Below are 19968 nucleotides of genomic sequence, written 5' to 3' on the forward strand. Positions count from 1 at the left end.
TGGATCCCGGACGTGGATAAGCCCGGACACTGCTTATCAAGCCATGCTGTGGCAGGCGTCCCATGTATAAAGTACAGGAAGATGGGCACGGATGTTAGCCCAGGGCCAATCTTGCTCAGCAAAAAGAGGAGGATTGGCAACAGATGTTAGCTCAGGGCTAATCTTCCTCACCAAAAAAAAAAAAAAAAAAGCAGAGAATGACATTTGTAATTCAAATGTAACAAATTCACACTTATCCTTAAATAGTATAGTGAGTAAATACGAACATAAGAATCAAAGCCATTTTCACACTGTATTACATCAATGGATAATCTATGCTTTTCATGATAAAGCATGTTGATTTGCTTTCATATCATTTCATTTCTATACACAATCTTATTTCAGTTCCTACCTGTGCAAGTGTTTCATCCAACCATTTGGAATGATGCTGAGGATTGGCAAGAAGCCACTTGATGGCTGCACTATAGACCTGCTTTTCATTCTCAATATTTAGATCACTAGAGGACAAAAGCTTATGGAGATGCTGGGGTGACACACTTACAAAGTCCTCACACTCCACTACTTCAGTAAAATGCTCACAGGCATACTGATCCGCCATGTCCATTAAGTCTATTCGATTGTGACTTTCTGCAAAGGCTCTTACTGCCAGGCAATTGGAGGGATGAAAATGTAACTTCATGTATTCACAACAAGCTCTAGCCACCAGTTCGACTTGTAGAATACAGGCTGCATACAAGAGAGGCTGCACGTTGTCAACAGTCAAAGTGAGCCGTGAAGAATAGACAAACTTGACCAAGTCCTCTATTGCATCACCATCAAAATCTCTGATCTCAATCAGTGTTTGCTTGGCTTCAGCCATTTCAGAGAGAAACATGGCTCTGAAGTAGGGAATAACACAAGCCAATACCAGTTTGTGACAAGAGATTAGCTTTGAGCCAACCTGTTCAAAACAAATAAAAAGAGACGCAGTTTAATAACAAAATCAGTTTTAGATCAGCGTGGAGCATGTATTGTAGCAGGGATAAAAATTCCAGACAAATTTAGTGTATTTGTTTTAACACTGTAATCCTTGGGTCACTTACTTTCAATCTAGGCCAATTTCTTAAAGTCAGGCAATTTTCTTCTTCCAAATTAGCTACTTATCCTTTACACATGCATCTATAATGTATATATAGTAAATTATGATTTTTCTATATCATCTTACATTTCAGAAGCATTCTGTGAATTAATGAGAATAGCAGCAAACATCATCTAAGCACTTACTATGTGTCAGGCACTATTCTTTTTTTTTTTTGGTCCATGAGTCCTTTCTTCTTCCTTTTTTTAAATATTTTCTTCCAGTTTTACTGATATAATTGACATATAACATTGTATAAGTTTAAGGTATATAACATAATGATTTGATATATGTATACATTGCAAAACGATTGCCACAATAAGTTTAGTAAATATCCATCACCTCACATAATTACAAATATTTTTTCTTTCCTTGAGATGAGAACTTTTAAGATCTACTTTCTTAGCAACTTTCAAATATACACTACAGTATTGTTAACTATAGTCATCATGTCAGGCACTATTCCAAGTGCTTTTCATATATTAACTCATTTAATTGTCCCAAGGTCCCTATGAATAGGTACTATTATTCTCCACAATTTATCAGTGACAAAAATTGAAGCACAGAGTAAATAAATCAGTATTTACTATGAATTTACCTGAGGTTTTTTTCATTTCCTATTTATTTTGAAATGATATATTTTATATAAAAGTAATAAAAAACACTGAAATCTCACCACCTTGATTGTTGAAAAATTAGATTGCTTCCAATAGGTTGCCATTACAAAGGACACAGTAGTGAATTTTGTTGTAACTGAATCAGTGTTCACGTTCTCTATTATTTCCTACAGATAAATTCCTAAAAATAGACATGCTGCTTCAAAGGATAGGTACGGTTTGGATGCATGCCAATAAACTGTCCATTTCTGATCTACCTACAATATTTGTGCCATATTTTGGGTGTTAACTTAAGAAATATTTGCCAATTTGATGTATGAAAATATCTCATTGTTTTAATTTATCTTTTACTACTATGATTTAAATCATTCATAAACTTTGGGCTATTAGTATTTCTCCTACGAACTTTATTCTATGACTTTTTTCTCATTTATTTGTAAGAACTCCTCATATATTTAAAGTATTAGTCATTTGTCATATATATATTTCAAACTTTTCCCTATTTTATAGTGTGCTTTTAAGTTTTATTCACCCCCTATAGATTTTTATATAATCAAATCAAGCTTTTCCTTTATGATTTCTGCCTTAGGTGCTATGCTTGAAATGGGAATCATTCTAATATTCCATAAATATTTACTTGAGGTATTTTTTCTAGTACTTTTATGGTTTTATGTTTTACACTTAAATCTTTATTTCCATCTGGAAGTTTTTGATACTGAGTAGACAGCTATCGTCTTTTTAACATAGTAGTTATATAGTTTTCCCAGCACTTTAAATAATCAATGAGTACAAGTAACAGGATAATAGTGTTTTAGCAATTTTCCTGTTTTCATGTAGCGTTTTGATTATATAATATACTTATAGTTGTGTCTCACTATTTGGGAACTAATTTTAAAATAAAAACTTCTAAAGAAAAAGGCCAGAAGAATGTTATGATGTATAAATGGTTTTGCTTATAAATGCACCTCACCCAACTTTTTTTCACTAATATAGAGAAAGAATGTCATTTATTTCAACAAGTACAAGATGGTGATTTCTGTCAGTTATACTATATTTAATTTTTTAAAAGAATTCACAAGGCAGGACTTAGATTCTGCTGAGACTCAAGTTGTAACCTAGACTAAAGCAGGAAGCTTGGCATGTTTTCAAATTCACTTCAGTCCTAAAATGGGATCTGAAATCTGATACTGAACATTTTTAAAACAGCCTAAAAATATCCTTTTTTTGGATTGTCTGTACATGCCACCACTGAGATTTAGTCTCTATGCAAATACTTGTAAATCTCAAAAGACATAAACCTGCTCAATTAAACAAACTGCCAACACTTATTACATAATAGAACTATAAAATAGGGTTCTACAATTTCCAGATAAACATTATTTTAACACTGCCTTCTCATCCAAGCTGTACAAATCAACGGCTTGCAAGTTATTTTCATGTTGTTTATAATAAGGCTCTGTCTCTCTATAACTCTATTTTAATTTCTTGATTCAAATAAACCAACATGTGCATATTTAAAATACACACACACACAATCACACCTCTATGTAGCATTTTAGAATAAATACCCAATTAACTTTGAGCCACATGTATGAAATAGGAACATCAAAACATTTGGCTTTTTATGCATTAATTCTCCTTTGACACTATACAGTTTCATTATATTCTTGAAAGTTTTATTTCTACACTTTTCTTCTCTGGTACATAAAAATAATTATTACCAAAAACATTTCATCAGAAATTTAGAATAAAAGAAATCAAAGTCCAAATACTAGATGTTTAAAGTTGGACAAAAAATACACAGACTACAAAATATTAGACATTACTATACAATTGAAAATTACATAAATACTACAGTATGTTTTTGATACTAGTGAATTTTCTAATTTATATTCTTTTTTTATTGGATCAGTGAACAAGTGAATAAATCAAGATGCTCAGGGAAAAAAACATGTCAAGCTTAAACTGAAGTAGTAAAAGATGTAGAATATCAATATTAATAAAATGATTCCTTATCAAAAAAAAAGATTGAAATACAAACCACTAACCAAAACCTTGAGTAATTTTCCACAGATTAACCAACAAGATGGAAATACAATGAAACGAAGGTTTTTAGATGGGTAAAGCACCTCACTTTCCAAGGGGATGTGGGAGCAGGAGGGGCACAGGGGGAAGTCAAGTATCCTTAACTTTATTGCTGATGCAACATTTAGGTCCAACCAGAAAAACTATATGACAAACTAAGTAGAACTCTGTTTGAAAACAATAAATGATCTTTTGCTGAATTATGAGGCAAAATGAACTAAAAATGACATAAAAAAAATTAACTAAACAAAGAACATTAAAAATTCCATTAACTGTCAGTTCTGACTTACAAAAGGAACCTATTATCGTCTATTAAAGGTCACTTACTTTTCAAGTTTTCTTTTTTCTTCCTGACTAAAATACATATTCAACGTGTAAAATCAAGAAAGAACAGAAAAATAAAAAGGAAAAAAATTTACTCACAATTCAACAAATACTGTCAATCTGTTGATATATTTCCTTCTAACTTTTTTTCTATGCATTTTAAAACATAACTGAGATTGTCCTAAACTTTGTCATCTTTTCCTAAGTTTCTGAAAACTTTTGTAACCTTCATATTTATTGGCTGTATGCTATTCTATACAGTGGGTGTAACAGTTTATTTAACTATTCTGATATCAGCTATTTAGATAACTTTTCCATATTTTAAATACAAACAGTATCTTAGAGCCGAAAGTTTTTTCAGCATTTCAGAATATTTCCTTGAGATAATATCTGAAAAGCAAAATTAATAAATCAAAAAAATAAGCTTTTTATAGCTCTTGACACATACTACCAAACGGTCCATGAAACAATGAGCCAATTTACATATGCACCAGCAATATCTGAGAATACTTTCTTCATTAAAATTTCAAAAGCAATAAACACGTTTTAAATATTCAATATGTTAACAAGTGAACAATTTTCTAATTCGCCTAATTTTTAGTTCTTAGCTATTTTTAATACTTTGTAAAAATCTGGCTACTCTGTGAACTATTCTTTTACAAACCAGTTGTTCTTACATAGGTTCACTTCATTTCTAAGTATTAATTGCATAATCCATTAACAGATTGTTTAAAATCATTTACAAACATACTGAAAATTTTTTTAAATCATTAAAAACTAAAGTATATTAGGTTGAAATTTTGATAATTATGCCACTTAACAGTAACTCAAACTAACTGTTTGAGAACTACATTTAAATAAAAGTGCCAAAGACACACAGTGGAACAGAAATAAGGACGGGAGGGGAAACCCTATACACACAAGTTTCCTTTTATGTACATTTATATGCTGTTTCTAACTTCTCAGTATAATCCCTTGTAATTTTGCCCTTTTAACTCAATAAGCTACTCTTTTCAATAATCCACCAATTTTAATCAGTTTGAGTAGCAAAAAAAGAGTTTTACTGCCAAGGTCAAGAACGGGTTAAATGTATAAGACTTAAGACAATGTCTTGGCTTGTAGTGAATTTCCACGTCACAATGTCTAGCCATATTCACTGTTACACAATCTTAACTAATCTTACTACATTCATTTAAAAAAACCTGCACAATGGGGGCTGACCGGGTGGCATAGTGGTTAAGTCCATGCGCTCCGCTTCAGTGGCCCGGGGTTTGCAGGTTCGGATCCTGGGCAGAGACCTATGTACCACTCATTAAGCCATGCTGTGGCAGCATCCCACATACAAAATAGAGGAAGATGGGCACACATGTTAGCTCAGGGCTAATCCTCCTCAGCAAAAAGAGGAGGACTGGCAATGGATGTTAGCTCAGAGCCAGTCTTCCTCACACACACAAAAAAATGTTGCCTCAAAAGAAAGAAACAAACAAAAAAGCCCCTGCAGAATGGAAACAATAATTTAGATAGCATTTTGGGGGGCAAATAAACAAGGATCTAGGGATATAAATGTTTAAATACCCCCTCTTCTGAGCAACATAAAAAAAAAAATCACAATATTGACTTACTAGTTGAATGGATGAATATAAAGCTGACTGTCATTTTATTAGACTTCTTAACATTGAATGCTTAGGTGTTAAATATAGGACCACTTTCTCTTTTATCATTTCTTTTATTAGATTATGTCTGCTTTCTAGTCAGGAGTTAACTGTTACATTTTATAAGGGTAATAAGTTTATCATTTCTACCTCTTAGAAGTATAATACAATAATTTAGTTCACATATTTTGTTTCCCTGCAATCTTTCAGAGCACTTATTTTCACCTGGTCAGCTGGAAGTTTTGACAGCAAATAATTATAACACTTACAGTCTCGAAAATATTTATTAGAATCCTATAAATCTTTGTTTAAAAAAAAAATCACAGAAACATACACTTTCCAAAAAAAAAAGCCAAATAATATGAATGAAACATATTCAGTGGTGGCATCAAGAGGTGATGTAAGGGGTTGTCCACCTCTAATAATGTCTATTAACCTCTTCAAGTAAAATTAACCATGATCTTTAATAAAGACAATGATATTTCCTCAAACTACATAAAGCATGAATAAAAGCATCTTTGTAAATGCTACTCTTGTTGATGTATAACATAATCTAAGCATTATTAGTGCTATGCAAGATCCCTTCAAGACAATTTCCCCCTGCCCTTTCCCCAACCAAACTGTTGCCCTTACAAAGCTTCTCCCATATATAATTTTAGAGCTGCTACTGGATATACTGTCTAAAAATATTTTCACTAATAAATAAACATTATAATATAAAAACAAGTTTTACCGCTCCCTGAAATGTTCTCAATATAATACAGTCAGGCGTCCCTTAATGACTGGGATCCATTCCAAGAAATGTGTCGTTAGGCGATTTCATCGTTGTGTGAACATCATAGAGTGTACTTACACAATCCTAGATGGTATAACCTACTGCACCTTAGGCTTTATGGGACCACCACTGTATATGTGGTCTGTTGTTGACTGAAACGTTGTTATGCAGCACATGACTATATATAAATTTCTGTGTGAAGCCAATCACCTTTCCAATCACCTCTCAGACATAATTAATAGATCCTCTCCCATGCTTCCATAAACATACCACAAAAATGGCAATCACTAAATTGTATTATAGTTAGCTGTTTATGTGCCTATCTCTGGCTAAATTTTAAATTCCTTCAAGGCAAGTACAGCATATTATTCAAATTTACTTATACTCTCCATGTACTAGGATAAGACCTTAGTAAATATTCGCCAAATGAATTTATTTGCTGTTTCTAATATAGGTGCTCACTTTGGAATTTAAAAATGGGTTAATGGCCTTATATATGAACAATAAAACAAATTTTGATAATTGACTTTCTAAAGTGTTTGTCCTAAAAGTGATAATGATCAAAGGAAACATACTTATAAAAGGAGATGAATTTATATCAAGGAATAATCCTCAAGCTTATATGAATATAAAATGTGAAGTTTAGGGGCCGGCTCCGTGGCGTAGCGGTTGGGTGGGCGCGCTCTGCTGCTGGCGGCCTGGGTTCGGATCCTGGGTGCGCACCGAGGCACCGCTTATCAGGCCATGCTGTGGTGGCATCCCACATAAAGTGGAGGAAGACCGGCATGGATGTTAGCTCAGGGCCAGTCTTCCTCAGCAAAAAGAGGAGGATTGGCAATGGATGTTAGCTCAGGGCTGATTTTCCTCTCATTAAAAAAAAAAAAAAATGTAAAGTTTATATTGAATAGAACATTATAAATTATCCATAATACTATTTGGTTTAGTTGTGCTGTAATAAAGTTCTGAAAGTTGAAGAAATGTTGAATTAGAATTAAGAAACAAACCCAATAATAGAGCAGCTAAAAGATTAAGCTGTAATTCTTTCTAATGAATAGGAACAGAATATACCATAGTAGAATTATCTGATACCCTTGGAACGACAATAGTAGTACACATAATGATCCTAATAGCTGATATTTATTACTTATTATGTACTATTAACTGTCATAAGGACTTTACATGCATCAATTCACTTATTCCTCACAAAAACATAATTATCGTTGTAATTTTATAGTTGAGGAAATAAAAATGAAAGTCCCTTCAAATTAGTGAGGTTTCTAAACCTCACATCCATTCCTAAATGACCTGTCACTGCTTCAAACCTAGTATTTTAGTCTTCCACCACAGATTCTTCTAAAGTTTTCATTTCAACCTATTGCTGAAATTATTCAATAAACGAAGAAGTTATGAGTTTAGTTATCATTTGCCCTAAAATGGCTATACCCTTATTTTTCACTTAAGAAAGCTTACATGCAGTAGCTTGTAAAAGTTATTCTAAAATCAAATTATAAAATTTATAAAATCAATAATATTCTATTTAATTATTTTCCATGCATACATTGATATGCTGAATTGGTAACTGATTAAATTCAAATAATCTATTTTACATTTTTTATTTTTGTCAAAGCCAGTGTGATTACTGAATTTCACACTAGGGTTAAAAATTAGAACAATGGCATGAGAGTAAACATAATATACCATACAGATCAAAGAGTTTAAGTGTTCCTTCATTAAAATATATACACAGCTCAACTTCACACAGAGCTAGTACAATTATATAATGGTTTTCTGCATCTTAGGTCCTAGAAATATATAAGGACATCAAGGGTTTAAGTAAAGAGAATATAGGTCATGTATTTACAGTGTAACACTATACGCCCAGACATTCTGGGCCTGAAACTCAAAGCTTAGGCTTTCAGTTTCTGGACTTTTGCTGAGTGTCCTCTGATCTGAATCTCCAAGTATGCCCTCAATCTCTATGACTCTGAGCTCTAAGAACCTGTCTGATTACGAGCAGAAAGCAAAATCTAAGAGATCCCAAAGTGGCAAATCTCTGTGGAAAATGCTGCATGGATGCATCTGAATGACAAAAAAAATTTAACATTACACTGAGAGACAACAGTAATAAGAAAGTACTTTAAATTAGTAATGAGAAACAATTAGAATGCAGTACTTCCACACTACTTTGATCACTTTTCCAATTTCATTAAAACTGTCTTTTGTAGCAGAACAGTATGATCCTACAGACCATAGACTTAAAGTTTACTAATGACTTTTCATCCAAGTCTAAACAGACTCTACTTCACTATCAAGTAAAGATAATCTCACTTAACAGACGGTACTATTGAAGTAGAGATTAAATTACCAGAATAGGAACATACAGTAAAACACTAGTGCAGCTGAGTAAACAACCAAGAATTCCTGACTTCTAACCAAATCAAGAGTAAGTGAACACATCAAGATTCTTAAATTCACAAGTTAAAAGCTTATCTGGTCAACAGCAATTTATTAATTTCATTAATAATAACTACTTGTTTTAGAGTTCCAGAACTCTCAGAAGTTAAATTAACTAAGAAATAATGAGTATCAACATCTAATTAGAACAATTTCATCATATGCTAATCTCTCTTTATTTATCCTCCCTTATGTCCCTTCCCCTTCAATAAAAAAGGATTGAGACTAAAATCACTCTGAGTATAACAAATAAGTACAGCACCAAAAATTTGCCTTGTGTGGTTATAGAAACCCTCATTTTCATAATACACTGAAGAGGTTGATAAAACTAAGAAAAAAAGACAGTCTCACCTTTAGTGTGACATCACAGAGTTCTCCATTTTCATAAAACTGAAGAAGTGAACCATGAAAATCTTTCCAAGCTTCATTTGCTTCAAAGATAAAGGAGTCTTCTCCATCACCATCACTAATGGGAGATCTGCTCTTTGTTTGCTGGTGCTGTTGCCTTTTCCCCTTTGTGAAGTGATTCCTAGCTTGTTTTGCATTCACAGAATCTGAAGCCATTTGCAACACTCTTCTTTTAATACAGCTTTCTTCTCAAATATCCCATTTATTCTTTCCTAAAAGGTGGGGAGATGGCAGAAGGTGGATGCAGCCCACTAAACTTTAGACATTTTTCAAAACCCACTCAACTTCGCCTTTGTCCAGTTTGCTGAGATTAAAAAACCAACAACAAAACACACATAGAAACAAACCAAAAGAAAAAAAGCTATTGTGAGTAATTATAGTTTACCAATACTATATATGTAAAATGACCGTATAAATCATTATGGAAAAAAGAACAAGTAACTTTGTAGTTTTTATGCTAAATGTCACATAAGTTACCTCAGCTAATTATTTTATATTAATGAAGGAACCCCTTTAAAATCTAAATTGAGGGCCAGCCCCGTGGCTTAGCGGTTAAGTGTGCGCGCTCCACTGCTGGCGGCCCCGGGTTCGGATCCTGGGCGCGCACCAACGCACCGCTTCTCCGGCCATGCTGAGGCCGCGTCCCACATACAGCAACAAGAAAGGTGTGCAGCTATGACATACAACTATCTACTGCAGCTTTGGGGGGAAAAAAATAAATAAATAAAATCTTAAAAAAAAAAATCTCAATTGAAAATTCTGGGAATATGGTGGAGTAGGAAACACCAGGAATCTGTCTCCCCACCTAGACAACAACTGCGCTGGCAGAATCCGTCTGCTGTAACTATTTTGGAACTCTGGAATCTGCTGAAGGCTTGCAACTTCCGGGAGGAGACTTGGATGGTAAATTTTGGTTAATTTTGGTCAATTTCAGCTGCTAGTAGCAGCTGCCCATCCCGCACTGCCGGCTTGTGGCATGCAGCTGTGAACATGCTCCTGGAGCAGCCTGCACACAGTACACAGGAGCCACGGTGGGCAAAAAGGACCCTGTCCTCCAAGTACCAGAGATCTCTGCTCTGACTGATGATGACTGTTTCTGATCACAGAGGTGCAAAGAGGTGGGATGCCATTGTTGTTGCACTTCTCCCCATGGTTACAAGTCCCTCCCTCACTTCACTCTCAGCTGAAGTGACTTCCAGGGGATTTAAAAGGCTGGTGCCCCTTTCCCCCTTGATTTTTCACTTTTCCCCCTTTTGAAAGCAAGACATTAAAGACAAACACATTAAAAAACAACTGCGCATACAAAGAAATTAGAAAGTGACTGTGCAAGCCCAGGGAAAGACTCAGAAAAGAACTGAGAAGACCTTAAGTTTATACCTCAAGCTGATCTTCAGCATAGAAACAGCCTATAATAATCAAAAAAATAAAAATAAAAACAAAAACAAAAAACAGCAAACCTTAAGAAGAGGAAGAATCTGATTTCCAGTTACCACACTGTTAGATTCAAACGTCCAGTGTTCAACAAAAACATCACAAGGCATACAAAGAAACAGGAAAGTATGGCCCATTCAAGGGAAAAAATACATCAACAGAAACTGTCCTTGAAAAAGAACTGATGGCATTTATACTAGACAAAGACTTTAAAACAACTGTCTTAAAGATGCTCAAAGAACTAAAGGAAGATGTGGAGAAAGTCATTGGTGTGAACAAAATGGAACGCTCAATAAAGAAAAAGAAAACCTAAAATGGAACCAAAAAGAGATTCTGGAATTGAAAAGTACAATAACCAAAACGAAAAATTCATGAGAGGGATTCAAAGGCAGATTTGAGCAGGCAGAAAAAGAGTCAGCAAACTCAAAGATAGACAATGGAAATTATCAAGTCTGAGGAAGAAAAAGAAAAGATTCAAGAAACACAAAGGAACCTGTGGTACACCACCAAAAAGACCAACATATGCATTGTGGCGTATCCTAGAAGGATGAGACACAGAGAGAAAGGGGCAGGGAGAATATTTGAAGAAATAATGGCTGAAAACTTCCCAAATATGATACAAGACACAAACATAAACATCCAAGAAGCACCAAGAAAGATAAGCTCAAAGAGACCCACAGTGAGACACATCATAATCAAACTTTCAAAGGCAAAGATAAAGAGAGAATCTTGAAAACAAGATAGAAGTGAATTGTCACACACAAAGGATCCTCAGTAAGATTATCACTAGATTTCTCATGAGAAACTTTGGAGGCCAGAAAACAGTGGGCAGATACGCTCAAAGTACTAAAAGACAAAATCTGTCAACCAAGAGTCCTATATCCAGCAAAACTATTCTTCAAAAGCTAGGGAGAAATTAAGAAAGTCCCAGTAAACAAAAGCTGAGGGAGTTCGTGACCACTAGACATGGCCTGCAGGAATACTCAAGGGAGTCCTACAAGGGGAAATGAAAGAACACTAGACAGTAACTCAAAGCCATATGGAGAAATAAAGATCTCAATAAAAGTAAATACATGGGTACAAAAGCTAGTATTATTGTACAAAAGCTAGTATTACTATAACAATGATATGTAAGTGCACTTTGTTTTCTACACAATTTAAAAGACTAATACATTTAAAGAAAAAAAAACAATTATTAATGTAAAAGTTAGTATTACTGTAACTTTGGTTTGTAACACCCAATCTTGTTTCCTACATAATTTAAAATAATTAACATGTAAAAAATAAAAATTTAAATAAAAAAAATTTAAAATAATAATTTAAAGGAATTTTTAGTTTTTGGTTTTGGGCACATAATACATAAAGATGTAATTTTGTGACATCAACAACTGAAGGGAGTGAGATGGCGCTGTAAAGGAGCAGAGTCCTTGTCTGTCATTGACATTAAGCTGGTATACATTCAAATTAGAGTATTATAACTTTAGGATGTTAAATGTAACCCCCATGATAGCCACAAAGAAAATACCTATAGAATATACATAAAAGGAAATAAGAAAGGAATTTAAACATTTCACTATGAAACAATCAACTAAACACAAAAGAAGACAATAATGCAGGAAATGAGGGTCAAAAAAGCTATAAGGCATATAGAAAACAAACAGCACAATGACAGAAGTTAAGTCCTTCCTTATCAGTAATTACTTTAAACGTAAATGGATTAAACTCTCCAATCAAAAGACAGAGATGGCAGAATGAATAAAAACACATGATCCAACTATATGCTGTCTACAAGAGACTCACTTGAGATCCAAAGACACAAACAGGTTGAAACAGAAGGGATGGAAAAAAATATTCCATGTAAATAGTAACCAACAGAGAGTAGAAATGGCTATACTAATATCAGAGAAAATAAGACTCTAAATCAAAAAACGCTGTAAGAGACAAAGAAAGATATTATATATTAATAAAAGGTCAATACAGCAAGAACATATAACAATTACAAACATTTACACATATAATGATAGATCATGAAAATATATGCAGCAAAATCTAATAGAATTGAAGGGAGAAATAGACAGTTCTACAATAATAGTTGGAGACTTCAATATCCCACTCACGGGGCCAGCTCAGTGGCGTAGCGGTTAAGTGCCCACGCTCCGCTTCAGCGGCCCAGGGTTCATAGGTTCGAATCCGGGATGTGAACTGATGCAGCACTTGTCAAAGCCATACTGTGGCGGCATCCCAAATAAAGTAGAAGAAGATGGGCATGGATGTTAGCCCAGGGCCAATCATTCCCAGAAAAAAGGACGACTGACATCGGATGTTAGCTCAGGGCTAATGCTCCTCAAAAAAAAAAAAAAAAAATTTTCACGATAATCGATAGAACAACCAGAAAGAAGATAAGTATGGAAATAGAGGACTTAACACAATAAACTAACTAGATCTAACAGACATACACAGAACACTCTATCTAACAACAACAGAATACACATTCTTCTCAAGTGCACATGGGACATTGTCCAGGATAGACCACATGTTAGGCCACAAATTAGGTCTCAATAGATTTAAAAAGATAGATATCGGGACCAGCCCGGCCCACGGCAGCATAGTGGTTAAGTACACATGCTCCACTGATAAAAGGGTCAATTCACCAAGAAGATACAATAATTCTATATGTGCAGGCACCTAACAACAAAGCTTTAAAATATACAAAACAAAAAGTGATAGAACTGACAGGAGAAATAGACAAATCCACAATTATAATTAAGAGACTTCAACATTCCTCTTTCAGTAACAGAATTAGTTGACCAAGAATCAGCAATGAGAATTTTGTTCAATAAGAACAAAACATCAAACTACTATATTTAATTAATATTTATAGAACAATCCTCCCCAAAACAGCAGAATGCACATTCTTTTTGAGTGCAAACAGAACATTCACCAAGATAAACCATAACCCAGGTCAATAAACAACTCTAAACAAATTTAAAAGAAAGTACATCGTACAAAATGTTCTCTGATCATAATGAAATTAAACTAGAAATAAGTAACAAAGATAAAAAAAAAAAATCTCCAAATGCTGGGAAATTAAACAACACACCTCTAAATAATCCATGGAGCAAAGAGGAGGTCCCAAGAGAAATTAGAAAACATTCTGAGCTGAACAAAAATGAAAATACAACATATCAAAATTTGTGGGATACAGCTAAAGCAGTGCTTTGGGGGAAATGTAGAAGATTAAATGCTTATATTAGAAAACAACAAAGGTCTTAAATCAATAATCTAAGCTTTCACCTTAAGAAACTAGAAAAAGAAGAGCAAAATATACCCAAAGCAAGCATAAGGAAATAATAAAGAGCACAAACCAATAAAACTAAAAACAGAAAACAATACACAAAATCAAAACCAAAGGCTGGGTTTCGAAAAGATCAATAGAACTGGTAAACATCTAGTAAGACTGACAAAAAAGGGGGAAAAGACACAAATCACCAATATCTGGAATATCAGGGACTATCACTACAGACCCCACAGGCATTGAAAGATTAATAAGGTGAATACTATGGAAAACTCTACATCCATGTGACAATTTAGTGAGTCTAAGTTTTCTCTAGTTCAATAAGGCACGAAAAAGAAATAAAGGCACAGAGATTATGAAGAAAGAAAATCGTCCCTATTAGCATACATAATTATCTATGTAAAACATTCCCAAGAAACACCTAGAATAAGTAACTTTAGCAAAGTCACAAAATAAGAGGTGAACACACAAAAATCCACCATACTTTTATATACTAGCAACGCACAAATGGAAACTGAAATTTTACAAAGCAATACTATTAACAATGGCTCAAGAAAATTAAAATTTATCTAAAATTAAAAGCTTATTGAAAAAATGAAAATGTGATAATAGTGAATTCATAGACACATATATTAATAGTACAGAATCAAGAGTTCAGAAATAGACCCACACAAATATGGTCAATTGATTTTTGACAAGGTACAAAAGCAATTCAATGGAAAAAAGACAGTCTTTTCAACAAATGATGTTGAAACAATTGGACGTCGATATACAAAATAATGAACCTTGACCTAAGCCTCACACCTTATATAAAAATTAACTCAAAACGGATCAGAGACTACATATATATATATATATATATAATATATATACGTATATATATTATATATATATATATATAAAACTTTCAGAAGAAAACATAGGAGAAAAACTTTATGACTGAAGTTAGGCCACTAGTCCTTAGAAAGGAATTTTTAGATACATAAAAGAAAAAATTGGTAAAATGGACTCCATCAAAATTTAAAACTTTTGCCATGAGAAAGACACTATAAGAGACTAAAAAGACAAGCTACAGACTAGGAGAAAATGTCTGCAAATAAAACATCTAACAAAAGACTTGCATCTCAAATATATAAAGAACTTTCAAAACTCAATGGTAAGAAAACAACTATCCAACTAAAATATGGGCAAAAGACTTAAGACATTTCAACAAGGAGGATATGTTACCCAGCCCAACGACCCCATAAGCCAGTAACCGCAGCCCTGCTCAGAACAAGCCTGACATGTTCTCTTTAGCTTACAGGAAACCACAATGAGAGAAAGGAGGAGATGGCTGAGACATATAGTCAAAACCAGTTAACACCAGTTGAAGGCAACATGGCAGTCTGACTTGACCTGACACAGACCCCACAGCTCATTATATGCTCATTGTATTGCATTACCATGCTACATAACACACCCATAAGCGCCATGACAGTTTACAATTGCCATGGCAATGGCAGGATATGATCAAATGAGGAAAAAAAAGAGGTGGCACCCTTGATCCCCAGAAAACCCCACCCATTTCTCTGAACACTATGAATTTTCCTCCCCTTCATCACCTGGACCCCTTATAACAGCTGCTTAGGCACCCCATATGCTGAGGAGTTGATTTGTAAACCTAGTTCCCACTTCTCCATTTTTTGGCTATTGACTAAAAGCTTGTGCCATTGACACCTCAGTTTTGGTTTCATTTCAAATCCACGACTCCGAACAGAAAAGAACTCTCCAGGGAGGGGACGGATTGTGGGTATGAGGCCCACCCACAGGTCCCTCCTCGGAGCTCCTCTGAATGTGGGTTGGAGTCCCACCAGGGTGAGGTCTATTTGGTAATATACAGATGGCAAATAAGCACATAAAAAGATGTTCAACGTCATCACCATTATGGAAATGAAAATTAAAATCATGATGAAATACCACTACACACCAATTAGAATGGCTAAAATAAAAAATACTAACACTATCAGGTGCTGGTGAGGATGTGAAACACCTGAAACTTTCATACACTGCTGGTGGGGATGCAAAATTGTATAGCCACTCTAAAAAAATCTGGCAGTTTCTTATACAGTTAAACATACACTCACCCTATGACCCAGCATTCTCACTTCTGAGTATCTACCCTAGAGAAATGAAAACTTATGTTTCCACAAAAACCTGTACATGATAATCTATAGCAGCTCTATCCATAACTGCCAAAAACTGGAAACAACCCAAACAACCTTCAACAAGTGAATGGATAAATAAACTGTGGTATACCCATACAACGGAGTACTACTACACAATAAAAAGGAATAGAACTTTGGGCCGGCCCAGTGGCGTAGTGGTTAAGTTCGCACGCTCCGCTTCAGCGGCCCAGGGTTCACAGGTTCAGATCCCTAGTACAGACCTACACAGTGCTCATCAAGGCATGCTGTGGCAGCATCCTACATACAAAAAAAAATAGAGGAAGACTGGCACAGATGTTAGCTCAAGGTGAATCTTCCTCAAGCAAAAAGAGGAAGATTGGCAAGAGATGTTAGCTCAGGGCCACTCTCCCTCACCAAAAAAAACAAAACAAACAAACAAAAAGGAATAGAACTTAATACATCTAACAACTTGGATGAATCTCAAAGGCATTATGCTGAGTGAAAGAAATCAGTCTCAAAATGTTATGTATTTTCCATTTATAGGATATTCTCAAAAAGACAAAACCCTAGTGATGGAAAAGAGATCAGTGGTTGCCAGGTGTTGGGGGTGGGCGAAGGCTTATATAGAGCTGGCACAAGGGAGTTTTGGGAGACGACAGAACCATTTTGTATCCTGATTTTGGTGTTTAGACAAATCTATACATATATTAAAAGTCATAGAACTGTACACCAGAAGTGTCAAATTTTACTGTATGATAAAAAATAAAATAGAAAAAACTTACATTCTAACGTATTCATGATAAAATTTAAAGAACACAAAAGGCAACATAATTACAATCCACTCTATTCCCTAAGGAGATAAATCAGCCCACAGAGTAACATATAAAGGCAGATGACAACATCGACATCGACATCATCATCATCATGATACAAAATACTACTACCCGCCAGTCACTGTTTTATGTGCTTTATGTATATTAAATCATTTAGTCCTCACTACAACTCTATGAGGCAGCTACTTTTATTTTTCCCTTTTTACAGATGAAGAAACTACGGCACAACGAGATAGAATGGAGCCCAAGTAAGTGGTGGACCCAGGATTCAAACCTAGGCAGCAGAGCTCCAAGATCTGTTGACCACTGCACTACCATTCAGAGCATTTTGCAAACGAAACAGAATTATAGAACAAAAAAACACATGAAAAATCAAGGTCCCTACGTACTCCCTTCTAAAATCAGCTATTCTTTCTAATTCGCCTACTTTTGCAAGTGGCAACACCATTTTTTTCAGTTGCCCTAGTTCAAAACCTGAGCCATATCTGACTCCTCTCTCAACTCACAAAACCTATCAGTTTCAATTCCCCTGATTTCTTCTTGGGAAAATCTCCCTTCCACTCATCCCTTTCTTCATAACTCTCACTGAACTCTACCCTCTTTCACTGTACTCTAATTCAGACCCACATCTCTTGCCAGGATTATAACAGCCTCCATTAACAAACCACCATGCCCCATCCTCCCATCCCTAAACATCTATCAAGGGCAATGCTGCCAGATTTATCTAGCTCTAAGTGTCACTTCCAAACTGCTTAATGTATACAGTTCAAACAGCTTATTCTGACATTCAAGGCCCTCCTTGCTCTGACTCCAGCCTACCTTCCAGGCTTTTTCTCACTTAATTTATGACATAAAGCAGGGGAAAGACTACTTACTAAATCACTATGTCAGATATTTTGCCAGAAATCTCACAGATACTCTCTCATTTAAGCATCACAACTACATTATAGATGGCTTAAACATCCCTGACTTGCCCAAAGTCAGACAGATAGAAAATGGTGGGAGCAGGGTTCAGCTCTGATTAAGCCCATTCTTCTTCTACTAGATCACAGCCTTCACTATTCCGTTTTCCTCAAATACACATGCAAGTACTCAAGCTATTCCTTGTGGGGAAATGATGTGAAGGCCCACCTTAAATAATGCTTCTTTCATGAAGCCTTCTCTAATTCCCCCAATGGAAAGTCATCTTCCTTCTATGAACCCACATAGTACACTGTACTTCTCTGACTCATTCACTTTCTTCCCTTTGTGTTTTAGACCTATCTGCTTAATGCAGTGTGAACTCTTTGAGAAGACTATCTCTTAACACCATCTATATTTCTTGCCCACGTGAGCCTGGGTCATGAGTGATTGAATCAATGTGATTTTTATAGGCTGGGTGTTTTTTTCCTCCCAATATAAAAAAACTGGGTCAGCTCTTCAATACTGGTTAGTCTAATGAGTCTTCTTTCTCTAGAACTTTTATCATACCATATTTTGTGCCCTAAGTGTCTGAGTACTATAATGGCAGGCATCACTAATATCTTATTTTTAAACTTTACTAGGTTTAAGTACATAAAACTCAAAATTATCACACACTTTTTCCCCTTATATCAATCTACTCTAGCTTCTGTCTAGTAAAAGGCTTTATTTATTATTGTTGTCACAAAATTATTTCCTTTGTCAGAGGACTGCTCTATGAAAAGGGTATTAATAAATATTCATTTTTACAAAATTATTTTTACATTTGTCATCAGATTTGGGCAAGACACAACAGCTCAAAAACTTTCTATACCTGAGAAAGGAAAGTCTCTTCAATAAATGGTGTTGGGAAAAACGGGACAGCCACATGCAAAAGAATGAAAGTGGACCATCTGCTATTGCCATTCACAAAAATTAACTCAAAATGGATCAAAGACCTGAAGGTGAGACCTGAAACGATAAAACTCACAGAAAAAAATATAGGCAACACACTATTTGACATTGGTCATAAAGGAATCTTTTCAGATGACATGCCTACCCAGACTAGGGAAACTAAAGAAAAAATAAACAAGTGGGACTTTATCAGATTAAAGAGCTTCTGTAAGACAAACAAAACCAGAATCAAGATGAACAGACAACCCACCAGCTGGGAAAGAATATTTGCAAAACATACATCTGACAAGGGGTTGATCTCCATACTATATAAAGAACTCACACAAATGAACAACAAAAAATCAAACAACCCGATCAAAAAAATGGGCAGAGGAAATGAACAGACACTTCTCCAAAGAAGATATACAGATGGCCAATAGGCACATGAAAAGATGTTCAACATCACTAATCATCAGGGAAATGCAAATCAAAACAACACTAAGATATGACCTCACGCCTGTTAGAATGGCTATAATCACCAAGACAAAAAACAACAAGTGTTGGAGAGGATGTGGAGAAACAGGAACCCTCATACACAGCTGGTGGGAATGCAAACTGGTGCAGCCTCTATGGAAAACGGTACGGAGACTGCTCAAAGAATTAAAAATAGAGATGCCCTATGACCCAGCCATCCCACTACTGGGAATCTATCCAACGAACCTCAAATCAACAATCCAAAGAGGCTTATGCACCCCTATGTTCATTGCAGCATTATTCACCATAGCCAAGAAGTGGAAGCAACCTAAGTGTCTCTCGACTGACGACTGGATTAAGAAAATGTGGTATATATATACAATGGAATACTACTCAGCCATAAAAAACGACACAATCGTCCCATTTGCAACAACATGGATGGGCCTGGAGCATATTATGTTAAGTGAAATAAGCCAGAAAGAGAAAGACAAACACTGTATGATCT

The 19968-nt window shown here is 35.0% G+C and overlaps 1 protein-coding gene across 2 annotated transcripts in view; it reads right to left on the reverse strand.

Annotated features, from left to right (window-relative positions):
* KLHL8 (kelch like family member 8) overlaps positions 1-19968 on the reverse strand; it is a 53604-nt gene that overhangs the window by 22502 nt on the left and 11134 nt on the right. Inside the window, exons 2-3 of one of the 2 annotated variants that reach the window (XM_058547460.1) lie at positions 9376-9644; positions 392-940 (exon numbers count right to left, since the gene is read on the reverse strand). In XM_058547460.1, coding sequence (XP_058403443.1) covers positions 392-940; positions 9376-9588 — 762 coding nt within the window. In that variant the 5' untranslated portion in view covers positions 9589-9644. The remainder of the gene's footprint in view (positions 1-391; positions 941-9375; positions 9645-19968) is intronic. The other variant, XM_058547461.1, reaches the window with a different exon arrangement.

This window comes from Diceros bicornis, chromosome 8 (genome assembly GCF_020826845.1).
Source record: "Diceros bicornis minor isolate mBicDic1 chromosome 8, mDicBic1.mat.cur, whole genome shotgun sequence".
NCBI classification, from domain to species: Eukaryota; Metazoa; Chordata; class Mammalia; order Perissodactyla; family Rhinocerotidae; genus Diceros; species Diceros bicornis.